The following is an 18,829-nucleotide window of genomic DNA, read 5'->3' on the forward strand; positions in this document are numbered from 1 at the left end:
CCTGCCCAAGACCTAGAGCCAAGCCTACAGCAAAACACGAATTAAGAGGCCAGAAACACTGCCAGAGAGATAAGAAAGAAATGTAAAATAAGCATTCAACTTTACTTAGAAAGTAAAGTACGTGGAGCCATCAAATCGAGTTAAATCTCAAAATAAAATTTAGTGGCCTTTTAACGTAAGTCATTCTGGAAAGAAGCTAACAAAACCTTACAGGTCCACCAGAATCTCTGTGACTGAATTCAGGCAAGGACTCATTTTGCAGTCTGCTGGTTGCCAAGGATATTCTCATTAATTTATTCTGTTTGCAAAGACTAAAGCACACAGTTCTTTATGTTAAGGTATTCCCTTATTGCTGATATTCAAGTTTTCTTTGTAGCTTACTACTACACACAAATTTGATCTCCACAGGTATCTGACCAACACAAAGCAGTTACAAAAGCAGCAGCCAGAGATGCAACGTGGGTTTTCAAAACCCACTTCAGCGAAGATGGCTTCAGGAGTTACTGCTGTTGAAAGCATTAAACAGGAAAAGCTCAAATCACTACCCACAAAGATTAGAAGCTTGTCCTTGAGCAGCTTACTGCGCCCATTTCCACCACAATCCTGTATCCTCCCAGCAAGCCCTGCAATACTCAACTCTGTTAGACAATTACAAGGTAAATAAAAAAATCCCAAAGCCTTTATTTGTAAGTGTAACACATTACAGTATTTACTGTTCAGAATACTGTACACCATAAGGCTGTGATAACTGACTTAATTTTGTTGCCAGAGTTTTAATTCCGTTTTACCTGAAGGTGTCTCAGATCTCTCTTTTAGAAGATTTTTCCTAGTCTTTGACGGGAGTAGTAAGAACTTGGACAGGAACAAGACTAAAAGATTTCTAACTTCCACCTTTGTTCACGGTGCGAAGTGGGAAAGCTGCAGGAGTATGTACAGAGCAAACAACAGAACGACAGCAGATCACTAGATACCGCTTAGCACTAACGAGATTCTAGTCTCTCGCTTGTAGTGGCGGCTAGTGTAGCTGTACGCACCTGACAACCCCCATCTCAGGAGGGTCAGCACGTCAAACACTGTGAAATCTAGGAAAACTTTCTTCTAAGTCCCAGCAGAACGTACCGTTGACACCAGTTGTATACAAGATCATCCTGAAATGAAACCTACTTAATTTCAGACTTACATTTGACAATTTCTCTGGTCTGCAGTAGCATTAGGTACAATTGCTATACAAAGAATTCAGTTCTGGGTTTAAGTAGTTGCTTGACTCAGGAAGGAGCAAGAGAAAACATTCAGCAGTAAGATCAGATGTTAAAATTAGGCAAACCCCAGACTCCGTCAGCAGATACAATACAGAACGCACCCTCATCCCTGCCCCAAACTACCGCGACACCAGAGACAAGCCACCTCCTTACTCTTGCATTTCTTGCTCATTTATTTCACTCCACCACGTGGCAGAACACCTCAGCGTGAGCATGACAGCGCAAGGCTCCAGAAACAAGTCACTGTACGTAACCTATTACTCCAGATTGCTTCAGAGTTCACTCGACACATTTCACAAGATTTTAGAACGTCCATCTAACGGCAGCTGCCACTCTTACACTTCACAGGGAACTGTTTGAAGCTGGATTTACACCTACCCGCCACATTCCGGTAAAATAAGGTAAGGAACGTGCTTAGCGGTGAACTACCAGCATGCTAGAAGCCAAAAAACCCAACCCTGACAGAGCGTTACCAGTGTTTTACCAAGTCTTCTGGTGAAAGTATGATACTCACCTAGAAGGAAAAAAGTTTGCATGGGCACAACCCGTGCAGGACTAAAAGTAAAGAAAAACAAACCCCAACCCAGCAGCAGGTTGGCTTGTCCTTCAAGGGCCAGAAAAAGGCTGGCCGTCCCTGCGTGGGGCTAACCCAGTACACCACTGCTGAATACAGAGACTTCTGTGCTCCTGTTCTAGAGAATGGGCCTGTGACTGCAGCTGGGGCTAAAAAATAGGACGGGGGTGGGGGGAGAACCTAAGATTAGGAACAACGATATGAGAGAGAATAAAAAGGGAGAAAGAACCTTAAACTTTCATATCCCTGAACAAGAAACACTGTATTAAGAATCTGCACCAAACTGTCCTCCATTGTCACCAGGACTCCATGGAGAAGTCCTGAATGTGTAACTTTGCTCACAAAAGTAACACAAGAAAAAGCCTGAAGTGTTGAGAACCTGTAGTGGTTTGGGAAGCAGAACCCCTGAAGGTGCCCTGGCTAGAGTTCCGCTGCAGCAGAGCACCATAACACACCACATACCACTCAGCAGGGGGAGGCAGGAGAGGACAGAAGTCTGTCATTCTGTGCCATTGTAAAATATCTAAAGATGACACTCTCCCAATGCAGCAGGAACACTGGGTGTTCGGTCAGCTGCTCCCTTCTCTGCTTACAAGGAAGTAACACTGACAACAGCAGCCCCGTACAGGATTGTGTGTCTTTAAGCTCGTTAGGTAGATACGCAGAAAAAGATCCAAAACAACCTGGACATTCGGCACAAAAATGGAAGGAGTTTGCCAAGAAGGTAACGCTAATGACTTAAATCTAACTCTTCTCCAGAGCTGCAGAAATCACACTACTCAGACACCCAAGTCCACAACCACTTGGAAATGTACACTATCTCATTTTTAACGAGGGCTTTAGTTAGCACATTAACAGAAGTGCTATGTCAACAGGCAAGCAATACTATGCACAGTCAGTGGACACACTTTTTTGCATTAAGATACTCTATAATTATTGTTCAGCGATGGCACTTCCAACCTGTTTATTTTTTCAGGCACCTAAGTATCTTCTGTGGCTTGGACCATAGTTCTATTTATTTGGGAAATCTAATCTCAGAATCTGGACCAGCCTTACAAAGAAAAACTCCACCAAATTCCAGCGAATCATTTACTTGCCCTGAAAGGCAGTAGCTTAAGACAGACAACCACAGTCCTGTGTACTATGACAGGGCTGAGACTAAAGCCACATTTGGAGATTCACTAGCCCGTGGAACAGAATTCTTGCACTTACATTATTTTCCTGACTCCGAATTTACTCACTTTTCTCCAATTTGGAAGAAATACCTTATTGCATTGTGCTAGGTGAGCATCGAGTTCAGGACTGACTGAAGATCAGTGACACAGAAAAGAACTCGTCTGGACTGACGTGCTTTAGTTTGAGATTTGAATCCACGACGCTCTGTGACCCTCTCCAGGTAACACAGAGGCAGCGCCTTGGCCGAGAGGTTGATCTCCAGACTGCTTCCTGACAAGAAGCAGGATTCCTGACAGATTACTTAATCCATGCTTTGTCTTACTTATCTCTCAGAACTGCACAATTCCTTCTGCTCCTCCGAAGTTTGACTGTCTCCATGAAAACCTAAAGCACTGACAAGATTAAGAAAACAAATGGGTCTTTTTGCAAGAGCAAGAGAGAACATACACGCACATATTTAGAGGTTGTATTTTTCTCCTACAGAATACTGCCCTCGGTCCTACCCACTCTCAGCAGACATACCCCCACCCCAGAAGAATTCAGCTCACCAGAGGCAAGGTTCCATGATTAAAGGGCAGAATTAAGTCACACTTCCAAATTCCATCACCGGCCTTAACATAACATGCTATGCAACTCCAGCCAAATTAGTTTCTTTGTTCCTTAAAATTAGGAAAAAAATCACTGCTACTTCACAAAGAACTTCAGAACCAGCTTTTGCAAAGTGCTTTTGAGCCTGATGTACATATTCATATCGCCAAAACAGAAACTGGGAGGTGAGCTGATTACTTTTCCTCTAAAGTAAAAACACGTAAGAAAATTAACCTGTTAGATGAAAATTGTGTTTAATTACAGTGGTAGGTACCAAGCCACTCCTGAAATCAAGTGCATCGGTGCTACTAAGCAACACAGCAAATCTATGCAGTGATCATTTATTCTATTTTGATTCCAATATCATTTGTTCCGACATATCCTTTGCTTAATCCAAATCTACTTATCTGACACACAATGTAGGCTATACTTAGTTTTGTATTACTACTTAAAAGTAATAAAAACTTGCCCTTAAACATTTTGGCTTCAAGAAAAGACAGCTTGTGAATCCACTAACAATCTCATATTACAAACTACTTCAGTTTCCGAAGTCCTATGACCATTTATCTCAAACTCTTCCACAGATGAAGCCAAAACTATGTTTAAAGTTCAAAATACAAAAGATATGAATTATGTTTTTATAAAAATGTAAAAAGCTAGTCAAAATTACATGTTTAGATATTTAATCTCTGAAGAATGGGGTATAGCAGCAGGAACTTAAATATAATAAGAACTATCAACAATAAATACAAGAAATTAGTGCAAAGATTGCAATAGAAGGATTCTTGAGTACAATGAGAATATAAAGACGTTCTAATTTGTACAAAAACCATCCCAACTCTGTATACAATCTCTTCTATAAATACAACCACGTAAGATGAAATGCTTATTTGCAAATAATAGTTATTAAAAAGTGTGCTTTATTGGGTTTTTCACTCGTTCTCTTGGCAGGTGTAGTTTGCAGGAAGTCTGTAAAGACAAATTTCCATAATTAGATATTTTTAACTCCTTCACAAGTTATGTTTTAAACACAACAATAGATGCAGAACATACTTATTTCCACAGAAAGCACTGTTAGAACACTAAGCGTTGTAACAAACCCATTTACCTATAGGGGAGCATGAAATTGGCTGTGTGTTGCTATTGCCTGTTGAAGTTTTTCCTCTTTGGCTCGTCTACAGTGGCAGAGCTACAAAACAAGACACAGGAAGAGCAAAGTCTGAAAGGAATGTTTTATAATGCGTGCTACATCTTCTCTGTAATGATTTAGCTACTCTGCAGGCTCTTTAAAAAAGGCAAACCCTGTGAACCACCTCCCTTCCAAGCCTCAGGCTGAACAACTGTTGATATTGATAACACTATTCCATCCCCAGCTGCTTACCAGAGAAGAGAATTGTTTCCTATGTTACAAAACTCATTTATTAGGCATCTTTAAAGACAGGTACACTACTCGGTAAGTTACTCTTGTCACAGCATAAACAACAACGGTGGTTTCTGAACTTCTTTGGTGATAGGCATCAACAGAATAATTAAAGAAGTTTAATAAATTAAACATTAAGGTTGCTTAATATAACATGTCTTTCTACGTCGACTTGCCGAATTTAAAATTGTCCCTGTAGCTACCTTCCCTGTATCTATACAGGATACAGAAGAAACTGTCACAAAAAAATCTCTACAACACCTCAGGACAAGGGTCTCGTGCAGGAGGCCTTGCACTCCGCCTTAAAAATACGTGCCTTCAGAATGCAGATTATATTCTAAATAGACTGAAGCCACTTAGGGATATATTTTTTTTTTGTGGAGCTTACTAAAGCTCTGTTCTGTATCACAGGATTGCTCAAACTAAGTCTTAAATTCATTCACTATGCATTACATATCTCTCAGATCAGAATGACTTGTATATTACGTACCGTTCTCTTTTCCATGAAACTACTAAGAAAGTCATCTATTTCTGTTTTGCCTTCCAAGAAGTCTTCTGCAATAGTGTCAGATTCCTCTTCAGCCTCATGAGCAGCTACTTTAAGTCTGGCTTGCAGAGCACTTGGACTGCAACTCTAAGAAAATAAAAACTCCTATGTAATATTAAACTGTCCATCCAAGCCTACACTTCCAAGAAGAAAGATACATGACTACATAAATATAGGATACATGATTAGAGTATTATTATTATTATTATTATTATAATACAAAAGCCCAAGTGACCAGATGAAGCTTCAATTCCAAGAAACAGCATAGCTTGTTAAACTAGAAAGGATTCGACGTGAGAAAAGCGTTGCTAGTTTAGGTCTTCATTCACAATCTCTCTCTCAAATGTATGCAGCTTTCAAACTTCCATCCTACACTACAGAAAGCACCCAACTTGGAAATCTGACAGGTTCTCGGGTGCATGATTTCTGAGCAGAACTGACATTTCAAGTGTCTTCATTAAACAGGGTCTACTTTTGAAACATAGCAGTGAACTTGAGAAGTGTGAAAAGGTAAAAAACCCCTTACTATTTAGCTTTTAAATACCCTTGAAATGACTGTGGAGAGGAAGACAGGAAAGGAAAAAGCACCTACTCAAGCAGTAAATGGGCTGCCAATCTGAACCGGTATACTCATTCGTCTGTTCTTATAAACCTCAGGCCTTATTTCTGTTTATTGCACATAATTTCATTATTTTTCCTCTAATATGTTTGGGCAGTTAATCAGAACATGATTCACATCTTCAGCAGGAGTCCGAACAGAGCCAGAATTGCAAAATTAAGGTATTTGTAGATTTGAGATGCTTGGACTACCCTTCATCTATCCCATGAAAAATATTTACTTACATACTGTAAAACTGTAATGTAATCAGAAATTTCCTGTTAAATTAATCTTGTGCGAAATAAGGAGAGTCTGCTCTAACAGAAGATGACTAAAATTCACCCACAGTACAAGTAAAAAGGTAAGTCTGGAACTCTGAAGGAGAGAGAACAGGAGATACCAGGCAGCGCACAGTGAACATCAATATGTGAAGATACAGCATATGCGGATCCAGCACAAATATCCAGCTGCAACTCCCCACCTCTCAGCCTCCTAACCCTCACCAAAATGAATCATCAAATCTACCTTAGAAAAAAGAAAAGGTAATCTAACGATGGAGTACTATGTCCTGTTCTTAAGGGGTTTCTTACAGAAACAGAAAGTTTCTCATCTTAAAGCCAACATCACATAGAAAGGAGGCATTAGGAGTCAGAGTATTCTAACTATCACATGAGGAAACAATTCATTTAGATCACCAGTGAAATCATTTGCTGTCAGGTAACTTTTTGCTTGCTGTTTCGTGTTTTGTTACTTTTCGAGCATTGTGAAAGGTACTAGGCGTGCTATTTTGATTGACTGTTGTGTTCCCAGGTGACAAGCCCTGTAAATACTGAAGATCTCAGTACAGAAACTGTTTCACGAGAAGTTATACCTTTCAATATATATCCCGGTAAATATACCAAGAAATTATTCTCCTTCTCCAAACTGCTTTCTGAAGTAATGACTTTACCCTACTTGCGCTTTCGAATGTGCGAAGTTTGACAGCATACATAACTTGTTGCCCAAAGTAAGCACACCCAGCAGATCACAGAAATTAAGTTTCTAAAGCAATGGTTGTAATCATTTTCATCTGGTGCAGTTTTACAAGCTCATTCTGTTAAATGGGTGCCATTAACTAAACAACCCTTCTTTAAAAATCATTCTATTCTTAAAACTGGTTTGACCCAGGACTGGACTTCGGAACAGCTCCAAATGCTCATCATACTCCCTTCTTCCAACCTGGCTCCTCCTGTAGCATTAAAAAACCAAACCAAATCCATTAGCAACCAAACCCAACCCAAAAAACCAGCAGTGCAAATGTAACACTGTTCTGCTTTCAAACTGTTTGGTACTTCATCCCATTTTATTTCATACTTGATGTGAATCTGTTTCATATAAAATTAGAGTTTAACTAGAAGAATATTCTTTATGGATAAAGACACAAATCAAAACCTCAGTTTTCCTGAAGTATTCTTAAAGGATAATACGATATAGAGATTATACCTCACTCAGTTCATGCTGTCTTTGCATCTTTTTTTCAAAAGCTGCTTTCATCTGTGTGAGTTGCTCATACTGGAAGGAAGAACAGAAAGAGTGTTTTATTCCTGAAAACAACAGAGTATTACAACTAGTATTTCTGAAGAAGATTTTATTGTTCACTTACTTTATCCAACACTGTCTGTCTTTTTGCCTCAAGACTAGGCTCCAGTAACAAGTTTTTTTCTGTAAAATAAAGTCACTATTACTACTTTTTTTTAAAGGATTCAGTTCACAGAACACAGCCACAGGTGCTCATGTTTTGACATCTTACTTGCCAGCTCTTCAATGCTTTTCACTAACTCATCTCTATCAGTAATGACTTGCTTCAGCTGTGGTAGAGTCACAAACTGTTCCAGTAACACTTCCTCTTGCTCATTCATGTTGGTCAGCTGCGATATACTACATTCAAACAGAAAGAAAGTAGGGTTTGCTGTTAGCTGTAAATCTGCTCATTTCTGCCAAAAGTCAAAAGTTTGAGGCATTTATTGGGACTTTACAGACACACAACACTTAGCCACAACTTATTTATTCCCTTTCCCCTGGATTGTGGGCTCTACTACTCGCAGCAGCGAGCTTAACAAGCAGTGCGTTAAGAAGTACTTCTCATTTCAAGCCTTACTTCCTATGAAGTGTTTTTTCATACTACTACAGTGGGCTGACCTTGGCCAGCTACCCGACACCCACCCAGCTGGTCTCAGTCCCCCTCCTCAACAGGACTTGGGTGTCCTAGTGGACGACAAGTTGACCATGAGCCAGCAGTGTGCCCTGGCTGCCAAGAAGGCCAATGGCATCCTGGGGTGCATTAAGAGGAGTGTGGCCAGCAGGTCGAGGGAGGTTCTCCTTCCCCTCTACACTGCCCTAGTGAGGCCTCATCTGGAGTAAGTACTCTGTCTAGTTCTGGGCTTCCCAGTTCAAGAAAGATGAGGAGCTACTGGAGAGAGTCCAGCCTACGAGGATTGGTGAGGGGACTGGGGCATCTCTCCTATGAGGAGAGGCTGAGGGAGCTGGGCTTCTTCAGCCTGGAGAAGAGAAGGCTGAGAGGGGACCTTAGGGTGTCAGGAGGATGGGGCCAAGCTCTTTTCAGTAGTGCCCAGCGACAGGACAAGGGGCAATGGGCACAAACTGAAGCAGAGGAAGTTCCCCCTGAACATGAGGAAGAACTTCTTCACCCTGAGGGTGACGGAGCACTGGCACAGGCTGCCCAGGGAGGTGGTGGAGTCTCCTTCTCTGGAGATATTCAAGACAGCCTGCTGTAGGTGACCCTGCTTCGGCAGGAGGGTTGGACTAGATGACCCACAGAGGTCCCTTCCAACCCCTACCATTCTGTGATTCTGTGTGAAAAGCTTGTGGGCCGAGATAGACAGGGAGATCCATTATCAACTGCGATCACAGGCAAAACATGCTCAACTTGGCAAAAATTAGTTTAATTTACTGCCAATTACAGTAAGAGTTGGATGGCGAGAAAGACAAAAACTGAAATGCCTGGCACCCGTCACTCCCAGCTCCTCTACCTGCCCCTGTCCCCAGCAGCTTTCCCCTGCGCCAGCACGGGTCCCTCTCCACAGGCTGCAGCTCCTGGCGGGAGAGCCTGCTCTAGTGCGGGCTCCACATGGCTGCAGTTTCCTCTGGGGCATATCCATCTGCTCCAGCCTGGGGTCCTCCATGCACTGCAGCGTGCTTATCTGCTGCAGCACAGTCCTCTCCATGGGCTACAGGGCAATACCTGTTCCGCTGCGGTCTTTCCCAAAACTTCATGGGCTGCAGATGAACATCTGCCCTGGCACTTGGAGCACCTCCTCCCCCTTCTACTCTGACTTCGGTATTCACAGGATTCTTGTGCTTTTCCACCCCCATCCTCAATCCTCACTGCCTCTGCAGCACTGGCTCTTTTTCAGATGTGCTTTCACAGAGGCATCACCCGCTTCAGTCCTGCAGTGGGCCTGCTGCCACGCTGGCTGTGTGTGGCACGGGCGCAGCCCCTGGCCCTTCTCACACCGGCCACCCATGCAGCCCCCACAGCTACCAAACCTTGCCACCTACACACAGCAGAGCTGCTCAGCACAGCTGCAATACTGTTTGTGATTTAACTCAACTACCACCAGAAGAATAAGGGAATTATAATCCAGTCTTCCTGGGAGGACCAAACTTGATTGGAATGTTTTGTTTAAACAAATTACACCTCCCTCCCAAAACCCCCTAACTTTCTGCTGCATAATAAGAATGCTGCTAGAACTTACAGCTGATTTAGCCAAATTAAACAGGCTCTTCAGGTGTCAAGGGAAATGAAAAAATAAACCCCTCAGAAGACCTTCTTGCCAAAGGTCTTTTCCTTTTTGAAAGGACAGTTTTCAAGCACTAAACTACAACACCACCGTAAAGATGTGAGATCAGAAAGAAACCAATCTCCTAAAACCGTTTTAGAATTAATAGCCCAGATAACTGACCAAGGAGGTTGTCTCACTAAATCTGAGCAAACTGCTGGGACCAATAATAAATACAATTTTTTGAATTGTGACAAGATATGCTTTTGATGAAAATACCTGTGTAATATGTGTACGAAGCATGTACAAGTGGAAGTGATTTGCACTGGGATGGCTGGCACACTTACCACCTGGATTTACCCAAACCAACCCCTCCGCACACGCTGAGCTACTCACAAAGTGTCCATTGTTTACTCTGCACTACTCCTTTTGAATTGAAGAGAATGTAATTTGTGAACCAGTCTCAAGTCTGTCTCCCTGTCCCTTTTCCTCCTTCAAAAGTTCCACTTCTTGTATCAGCAGAAATCAAGTCCCTGGTGAGGGCCCAGAAGACAGCAGAACACTGGTAGTTCGGAAAAGTAAATATCAATGCTCTTTTTCCTGGCGTTGAATCCTAAAGTATTGCTCTAAGGGAGAAAAATGCCCTAAACAAGCAGCATTTAAATACAAGGCTGGCTTACTTTCTGACTCTACAATTTTGCTAAGTGGTAGTTCTCCTATGTATAATTTCTACAAAAACCCTTCAGTGATATACACAGACTTTTGACAAAAATCACATACAGACCAGCAGTAATTGCCTTTTAACGACTACGGAAAGGTTTGCTATCTTCTGAAAATTTACCTCAGTTCTGAGAGTTCTGGAAATGTGTCAGGAACATCGGGCATCTTGTAAGTAAATCCATTCTGGCCAACCTAAATGGAAGTTTAGAAACGCTCAGTAGATTTTTGAAGAGCAATTTCTTGATATTTAACCTGATTAATCCATACCCAGAGATGAATATTCGCCAGCAACAAGAAAAGTAGGAAAAGTAGTAAGAAGCAGTAGCACTAGTCTCTGAACCGAAGACATCTCAACCCAACCACGACAACAAAGTATTTACGGATGTTTGGGGTGGCATGTCATAAAAGATGACTCAGTTTTGGAGGAATATAATTCTGGCTTGCTATGGCCTCCATTTGACAACAGGTGGATGACCCAGGAAATGCACAGGAGGAATATAACTCAGGGAAGCAAGGACAAGGAAAGAGCCTGACATTTATATCTCTCTCACGTGGTTTTTAAAGCTATAAACCCTTGGGAAAAAAAGTTTTTAGACAACGAAAAAAAAGTCTGTCTTTACAGAAGGTAGAAATGTTAAATTCCACAAAGCCAGCAAAGTGTCTTCCAAGATGAAGAAAGCTTTTATTTTCAAAGACAAGATTTGACAAAAGACTTAGATACAAAAATCCTGGAGGACACTCAAAAAAATCCTTCCATAGTGTACCAGTGAGAGGGAGTTTGTGAGTACACACACACACACGATCCATGCAGAGAAGCTATTTGAAGCATGAAACCGAGAAATAAATATGCCACATAAAGGCTTGAGACTGCACATCGTTCTCACTCGATAGCTTCTGGGCAGGAAATCCCACACAGAGAAAAAGATCTCATTTTCTATGGCAGGAGAAACAGTCACAACTGCACTATGGGGGGCAGCTCCAAAACCAAAAAAGGTATATTCAGAGATATTTAGCATAACACTAGTCTCGCTGCAACTCAGAAAGACACCTAGCACCAGCAAAACAATGAAGTGCAGTCGCTCAGCCTGTTCCCTTGATTTTTGTGGCAAGGCCCGGTGTGCCCTCGAGGGAACTTATACCCAGTGTCTGAGAGCTTAGGCAGCAAAACTCAGCGCACAGACCTGGAGCACTGCTTCTGCTGTCGGAACAGGCAGTGGCAGATCAGCAATCAAGCTGTAAGAGGGAGCAGCAGGCCTGTCTGTAGTGTAGCTTGAAGAAACGGATTCAGCAACGGGCACGGCTGCCATTGTTCTGCTTGTTTCTTTAGGCGGGTATGGAGGAAGAAATGGAAAGCCCTGAGGAGCGTAAGGAGGCATTCCAGCTGGTTTGTTGAAAAGGCTAAAAACAAACAAAACAAAAAACTATGACCATGAGCAACCAGCTGCTTACAGCACCTTTCTTATCATTGGAATTGGAATTACTAGACCACATACAAGACATAGGACAATTTTTAATAGACCATAAACTTTGCATTTTCTGTTCTCAGTTACTTCCAACGTAGTAAGTCTACTTTATACATTACACTGCAACGTCACATACAACTCCATTAAACTATATTCTTGTAGAGCAGCCAAATACACACTCACACTCTTCATGATAAGAAAACTACTTCTCAAAAATTTATGAGAGTGTAAATTTAAATTGTTTCCACCTGAAAGTCCTGAGAAATGCATCTGTGTCATACAGTAGTTCTTATTTACAGTATAGCATTGGGCAACACATATATAATTACTTCTAAATAACATGAATGTAAATTCACAACTGCAGCTGCATCTAAACCCAGTATCATTGTCAGCCACGAGAACCATAGTTGTACTGATAAAGCTGTAATGTCTCAGATCACTTCTGCACATTTAATACAACTATTCAAACTGCACAACTTCTGCACGGTTGTGCAACAGACGCTGCCTCTAAGCCTGGGAGTTTATGAACAGAGTATGAAGAAACACAACTGCTCAGATCATGATCTACAGCAGATTCAAGATTTCACCTCATCATGCCAACATTTATTCTTTTTCAAGAAAACAGAAGCATACATATCTACATCAGCATGTCGATACAGTAACTCCAATGAAATGTTGTGTTTCTTCTCCAAAAAATCACACCATCAAGCATGCACGTGAAATTGTGCAAGGGCAGGGAATCTATGTCTCCCAATACATCCACTATGTTATTCCTGTTCCTGCCCTCCTAATACTTGGTTTCACCTCGTTTTCAAACGCGTAAGTTAATACACATAGTTCCATTCATCATGCTTATAAATACTTACTACGGAAATGATGTTGAACTGGGAGCCAGAACTGGAGGATTCTTCCAAAACTCGTCCAGTAAACTTTGAACAACTTTTCCTAGATCTGAGTGCATTGTAAACTGGTAAAAACAAAAAACAAAACTCAAAAAACTTACAGCAGCAAGATGGAGAAGAAACATTATTCCTGGAATCCAACAGTTCCAAAATGTGCTGAACTTGACTATTTATTATACCCACACGGCAGTACTGTAAGCTACTCTGAAGACATATCAGCGAATGTAAACTGAACAGAAGTTACAAGTCTTTTGTATAATCCATTATCACTGGAGAATCAATCAAGTACAAAATTTCTGATCAACAGCCAGAAAAATCCACCTTAGAGACCAGTCACATTTAAGGGAAAAAAAAAAAACCAACAAGATTTAAATTTAAGACAAAAAGCATCATTAATTACATTCTGAAAAAGTCTTAACTACACCCCACAACCCCAAAAAACTACCACATCCTTGGCAAAGGAAAAAAAAAAGCCCCATAGCATATTAAAATCCTGCATATTAGAGCTAAAACCTTTACATCTTTCTAACAGGATTAGGATAGAAAAAACTATGTTACAAAACAGTCTTAAAGCACCCTTCTCCCTGATTTGGAATACACTGTAGAGAAACAAGAACTGTGCTATTGGGACTAACAACAAAAGTGATCGGAACTTTCTAAGCCATCGTAACTTGAAATAGTTTTAGATATATGGAATATTGAATGCAGTAATGGCAGCTAAAAGAATACACAGTAGTACACTGAGCACTACTGAAGTTTTGTTCTCAGACTGCTCAAAATATAGTTTGAGAGGGATCAGGATCTGTACTAGTCTTTTTTACCAGAAGTATTAGCAATAATTTAGTATGGCATGTATTAAAATCATTATTAACAGTACGCATATGTGAAGCTACAGATTATACATACATTACTTATTAATGGACCAGTCACATATACTCCCTGCTTGTCCATTAAATGATGTCTTACAGGTGGGAAAACGCTGATGACTGGTTTTTCCTGAGGAAACTGAGGTGGAAGCAAGCTGCAAAGACAAGAATAATCATTACTACAGCTGTATCCCATGATAAAGTTTGCATAATGAGGTTTCTTATGCGAAGAAAAAGCACCATTTATTACATAAACTTACTTTTCTGTGAGAAGAGTTATGCAGAAATACAGAGTGAATTACACAACAGGATTATTCAGTTACAGAATTAGAAGTCAGACATCTTAGAATATTAGACTTCCACAGAACTGAAAAGAGCATTTACCGGGCAAAACTGCAGTGTAACAATGAAGCAGTTATGTCCACGGATCAAGAAAAGGCTGTAGCATAACCCAAATATTTTCCAATACAAATGTTACTACTACAAAGACAATGCAGTGTAACCTGCAAGAATATCAGGCAAGTTATCAGGCTAAAGTAATAAAAAACTTGTGAATGGAATACCATCAATATATGCCAGAGCAAAAGCATCCCCCAAAGTAAATTCACAGGAAATGTTACAATAAATCACCTAAGTTATGATCCAGAAGCTTCACTGGGGTAAGAGTTAGGAGTTACAGCAGATTAATAAATAACTAATTAAGTTTATTTTCACTTGTAGTGGATTCAAAGTCATCAGAAACCCTCCAGCGTTTTCTCCTACCCACTTTCACCTAACAACACACAGGTATCTTAGGAGCTGGGAACAGCAAAATACAGTTTTGCTTTCAGCTGAGCATCTGCACCTCGCACAGAACTAGTTTCACGCACATCACGACAACTACTAATGCAAACCCAGGTTATAGTTCCTGAAATTAGTTATGAGATGGAAGCCACTTGTGCTCTGTTACTACTTTTTTCTGAGAACAATTTTAATTTTCAAGATGTGCAGAGATCTCTCACTCTACTTACATGTTAATATTAATTGTCAAGTTGTTTACAGTGAACGGCAGTCGATATTCCACATCTTTCTGAATTTCTGCAATGCTGTCAAGAAGAAATTGTTAGCATCCAAATCGTGGCAAATATAACAGCCTAAGGTCTAAAAAAAAGGCACAACTTCAGACCTTTGTATCTAGTCTAGATTTGAAAAGCCTTTTAAGAACAAAATTGACAATGCTGGAATAAGTTAATATGCTTCAGAATGCTATGTTGAATATTAAGATTAAAGCAAAAAATAATAGATTCAACTTCTAAACCTCACACATGATCACCAACAATGGAAATACAAGTGGAGGAATTGTGCTACCCACTGATCTGACAACAGCCTCCAGTTATTTTTCTCCACTTACCGGCTTAATTTAAGACATGACTGACTTTTTTTGTATACTGAATTTTATCTGCTAGAACATTTACTTTGCCTTCTTCCTTAATAGATTAGCTTACTATGTAATAGTAGTTTTTTCCACATGCATCAAGTCCTATGTACTTGCACAGACATTTTCAAGAATTATCTGGAGAAGAGCTATTTGCAGAATTGTAAAGCTCTGTAATCCAGTGACACTTGAGACACAGACACCACCCCCCACCCCCCAAAAGCACCGAGTGAAAAAACAGGCATCTTACAAAATCTGGCAAGACCAAATCCAAATTTGCTCTTCCAGTAACAGGTGAGTTACTGAGAAAAAGATTTTTATATCAGCTGCAAGGAGGTTGATTTCAACACTCAAAGCACTCTACACTTCGTATGCACAGCAAGACTGCTTTGATAGATGGCATCCCAAAGAATGCAGAGAAGGAAGACTAGAAGACTTGGCCCGCAAGCAGTATTATCAGATAAAATGAAGATACCTAAGCTGGGACTGGGAGAGAAAGGAGGGCAGAAGATCAGCTTCACCTTATAACGCCTCAACCAATACAAGCTTAAAAAGCAAAGATTCCTCTTCCAAGTATTTTTCCTTCCTGCACTTGGTTACTAATATTCTCCTCCCTCACCTCTCTCAGGTTTCCTCATGAAGGGAGGGAACACAGCTCCAGCAGAGAATAACGGCAGCGGGATGTCTCCAGAACGCCCCTTTGCACCTAACTTCAGAACGCCCTTCCACCCACCTTCAAGGTACGCCCCGTACAATTACTCCCTCAAAAAAACCCAAACACATTACCTGCAAATACACGTTAAGTGTAGCGCTAAGAGCATTTCGTATCCCTCCAGAGCATTATTTGCACATAGAATTTAAAACTCCACTTTTGAGAGCTTTGGGATTAAATGGAGTAAGACACAAACCCAGCTGTGCACCTTGCTTTCCGCAGCCTGACCTTACTCCTCTCACAGACAACTCAGTATCTGCTCTTTCCCTTTGCTCTTTGAAGAGACTATCAGAAATCTCCAGCACAGGAGAATTCAAACGAGAGTTTCGGGCTCTATCGCGACACACCACACACTGAAATCACCACCTCCTCATTCGTCACTGAAGGATTCTCCCTGGAATCTCTCACGTGCGCTCCTGCCCTGTAATCATCTGTCACACATTTTAATAGCCTGCTACAAAATTCTTTTGAGAAGGGTATATAATTATGCCTCCCTCACATGCACAACCTACAGGAACTGGCGAGAAAGAGGAGAATAAGGAGAGAGAAACAAGGAATCCAGAATCTCGTTGAGCTGTTACAAACTGTTACAACCTCCTTTAAGTAAAACCTTGAACAGATAAACTTAGTTGTCCCTTTGCCAAGCAGGAATGGGTACACAGGACAAAATGGCACACTCTTACCTTTGGCTAGAACAGCAGCAAATGTAAGAAAGCTGTTTTAAACACAAAAACTTGATTTCAAGCTCTTAACCTGTGAGGGATCCTGAAAAGGAAAACTAGCTACTTCAAAGAAATTAAAATCACACATACCTGGGCTTTTAATAGCTACAAAGACTAACCAAACTCACCTAACTCAGGCAAGAACCAGCCAAGAACTACATTTTGAGCATTTCAGCAAGGAGCAGCTGGGATACACATAAGTGAATGACAAAATACACTTATCAGACAAAATAAACACTAGAATAACAATTGTTCAATCGCTGCTTGGGAAACAACGCCCTCGCAATGCTTGACGCGTATTCCTATCCTATAGGTACGTGCTGCTGTGGAGTCCATAAGCCAGCACACCAGTCCCGCCTAAAATAAACACCTTTGTGCTTTTGAAACCTTGCACCAGCTACACGCACCTTTTTAGAAGTGCAGAATTTGAGGCACGGCTATTCAGATTTACTCAGTAATAAGCATCCCTTATGAAAAGTGTACGCTTTGCCAGAATGTACTCCTTTGCTTGCCTATTTTTTGGGGTTTTTTTGGTTTTTTTTTTAGACCTTTCCTGAAGAAAGATGAGGCAGGCCAGTTTACATTGCTGCAAAGTTATGTTTAGGCAGCTACTGCCTCCCCACCCGTCTCCATTCCTGGCTGCAGGGTCCGCTCCCTCTCTGCCTCTGCTTGAGCTGGTGCCTGCACAAACAGGTAGTAAACCAGTTCAGCAAGCCGACCTTGACAACAACTGATCGCCTCTTGTGAGGACTTGACTTGGGGTGAGCCAATCTCCCCGGCAGAGAAAAAAGGGTAGAAAGAAAAGGCTAAGCAGGGCCAGTCCAGCAAAAACTTCTAGTTAGCCAAGCTGCTGCGTACCCATGCAGACAGCTCCCCAGAAAACTGAACCACCTTTCAAATATATTTGTGAAACTGGGTTTAAGCAAGCAATACTTGGCAATAGTGTCATGTTTCCTGTGTGACAATTCAAAATATTAGGGTAATGAGCAAACTGCAGTTATTAAACTCGGAAACACAGTTAGTTTCTCTACCACTCCCAGCCTTAGTCGGACACAACAGAAAACGCTATCTTTTCTTTCTCTGGATCACTTTTGGAGGCTTCTGTCATTCTACCTCAACAGACGTCCCAGGAAGGACGAACACTGCCACGCTCATAGAAAACGTGCCTCGAAATATATAAAGTGTGGATCTCCTTTCAAAAGATGAACACTTTAAAAGATGAAAATTTATGCAAAACTGATCAGCATATTGATAAGATCAGGAGGAAGGAGGTGTTTTTCTGCAAAAAGTGTGGCTGTCGAAGAGGAAAAAACCCACCCGTCTGTGGCGAGCATCTGAATAAGACAAATCGCTAACGAACGCCCAGCAATCAGCAAATTAGCGCTGTACACCCGAAAAAAACCCAGTGTGCGGAGCCGGCAGGGCTCCGACAGGCGCCATCTCCGCCGAAGTTTAAAGCCCGTTAAACCGCTCAGCTGCCTTCCCGCCCGGTAGCACCGGGCCGAGCCCCACCGACACCTCCCCCCCCCAACCCCAATCCCGCTTTCGGTTTCCAGCGGCGCCGCGCCCGGCCCGGCCCGGCCCCCTCCCTCCTCCCGCCGCGCAGGGCCGAGGGCCGGCGCCATCACGGCACCGGGGGCAGGCGACGCCCTCGCGAGGCAGCTCCCTCAGAAAGCTCCCTCAGAAAGGGCCCCTCAGAAAGCTCCCTCAGAAAGGGCCCCTCAGAAAGCTCCCTCAGAAAGCGCCCCTCAGAAAGCGCCCCTCAGAAAGCTCCCTCACGCCCCCCCCCCGGCCACTCACGAAGCGTGCGCGCTGCGGAGGGACTCGATCTGCCGCTGCTTCTGCTGCTGGAGGGTGGTGAGGGCGGGCAGCGGGGCGGCGGCGGAGGAGGAGGGCGAGGAGGAGGGCGAGGAGCCGCCGCCGCCGGCCTTGGCCAGCGGGAACAGCCAGTTCATCTCCCCGCCGCCGCCAGGCGCGCGGGGGGCACCGGCGGCACCGCGGCCCGGCCTCGCGCCCTCGCGCATGCGCCCGCCGGCGCCGTCGCCCCGCCCCGCTGGCACGGCGGCGCGCGTCACCTCCGCGCGCCCGC

At 42.4% G+C, this 18,829-nt stretch overlaps 1 protein-coding gene across 2 annotated transcripts; it reads right to left on the reverse strand.

The window, feature by feature from the left end:
• Nucleotides 1–661: 661 nt before the first annotated feature.
• Nucleotides 662–18,763, reverse strand: VPS37A (VPS37A subunit of ESCRT-I). 2 transcript variants are annotated; one of them, XM_075421916.1, is made up of 12 exons: nucleotides 18,541–18,763; nucleotides 14,903–14,977; nucleotides 13,933–14,047; nucleotides 12,991–13,091; nucleotides 11,843–12,059; nucleotides 10,783–10,853; nucleotides 7,952–8,079; nucleotides 7,805–7,863; nucleotides 7,645–7,713; nucleotides 5,508–5,651; nucleotides 4,706–4,786; nucleotides 662–4,566 (listed from the first exon to the last, which is right to left on the reverse strand). In XM_075421916.1, exons 1-11 carry the CDS (start codon nucleotides 18,693–18,695, stop codon nucleotides 4,706–4,708), a joined length of 1,215 nt encoding a protein of 404 aa, XP_075278031.1. In that variant the 5' UTR covers nucleotides 18,696–18,763; the 3' UTR covers nucleotides 662–4,566. The 2 variants fall into 2 exon arrangements, with proteins under 2 accessions (XP_075278031.1, XP_075278032.1); XM_075421917.1 differs by having other exon boundaries at nucleotides 14,903–14,969; nucleotides 18,541–18,687.
• Nucleotides 18,764–18,829: the final 66 nt, after the last annotated feature.

This window comes from Opisthocomus hoazin, chromosome 5, assembly GCF_030867145.1.
Source record: "Opisthocomus hoazin isolate bOpiHoa1 chromosome 5, bOpiHoa1.hap1, whole genome shotgun sequence".
NCBI lineage: Eukaryota > Metazoa > Chordata > Aves > Opisthocomiformes > Opisthocomidae > Opisthocomus > Opisthocomus hoazin.

Coding starts and splice junctions, on each gene's coding strand:
- VPS37A (XM_075421916.1), bottom strand. CDS start 18,695: ATGAACTGGCTGTTCCCGCTGGCCAAGGCCGGCGGCGGCGGCTCCTCG. Junction 14,978..18,540: donor CTCCGCAGCGCGCACGCTTC/GTGAGTGGCCGG, acceptor TCTTCTTGACAG/CATTGCAGAAATTCAGAAAG. Junction 7,714..7,804: donor GACAGACAGTGTTGGATAAA/GTAAGTGAACAA, acceptor TCTTCCTTCCAG/TATGAGCAACTCACACAGAT.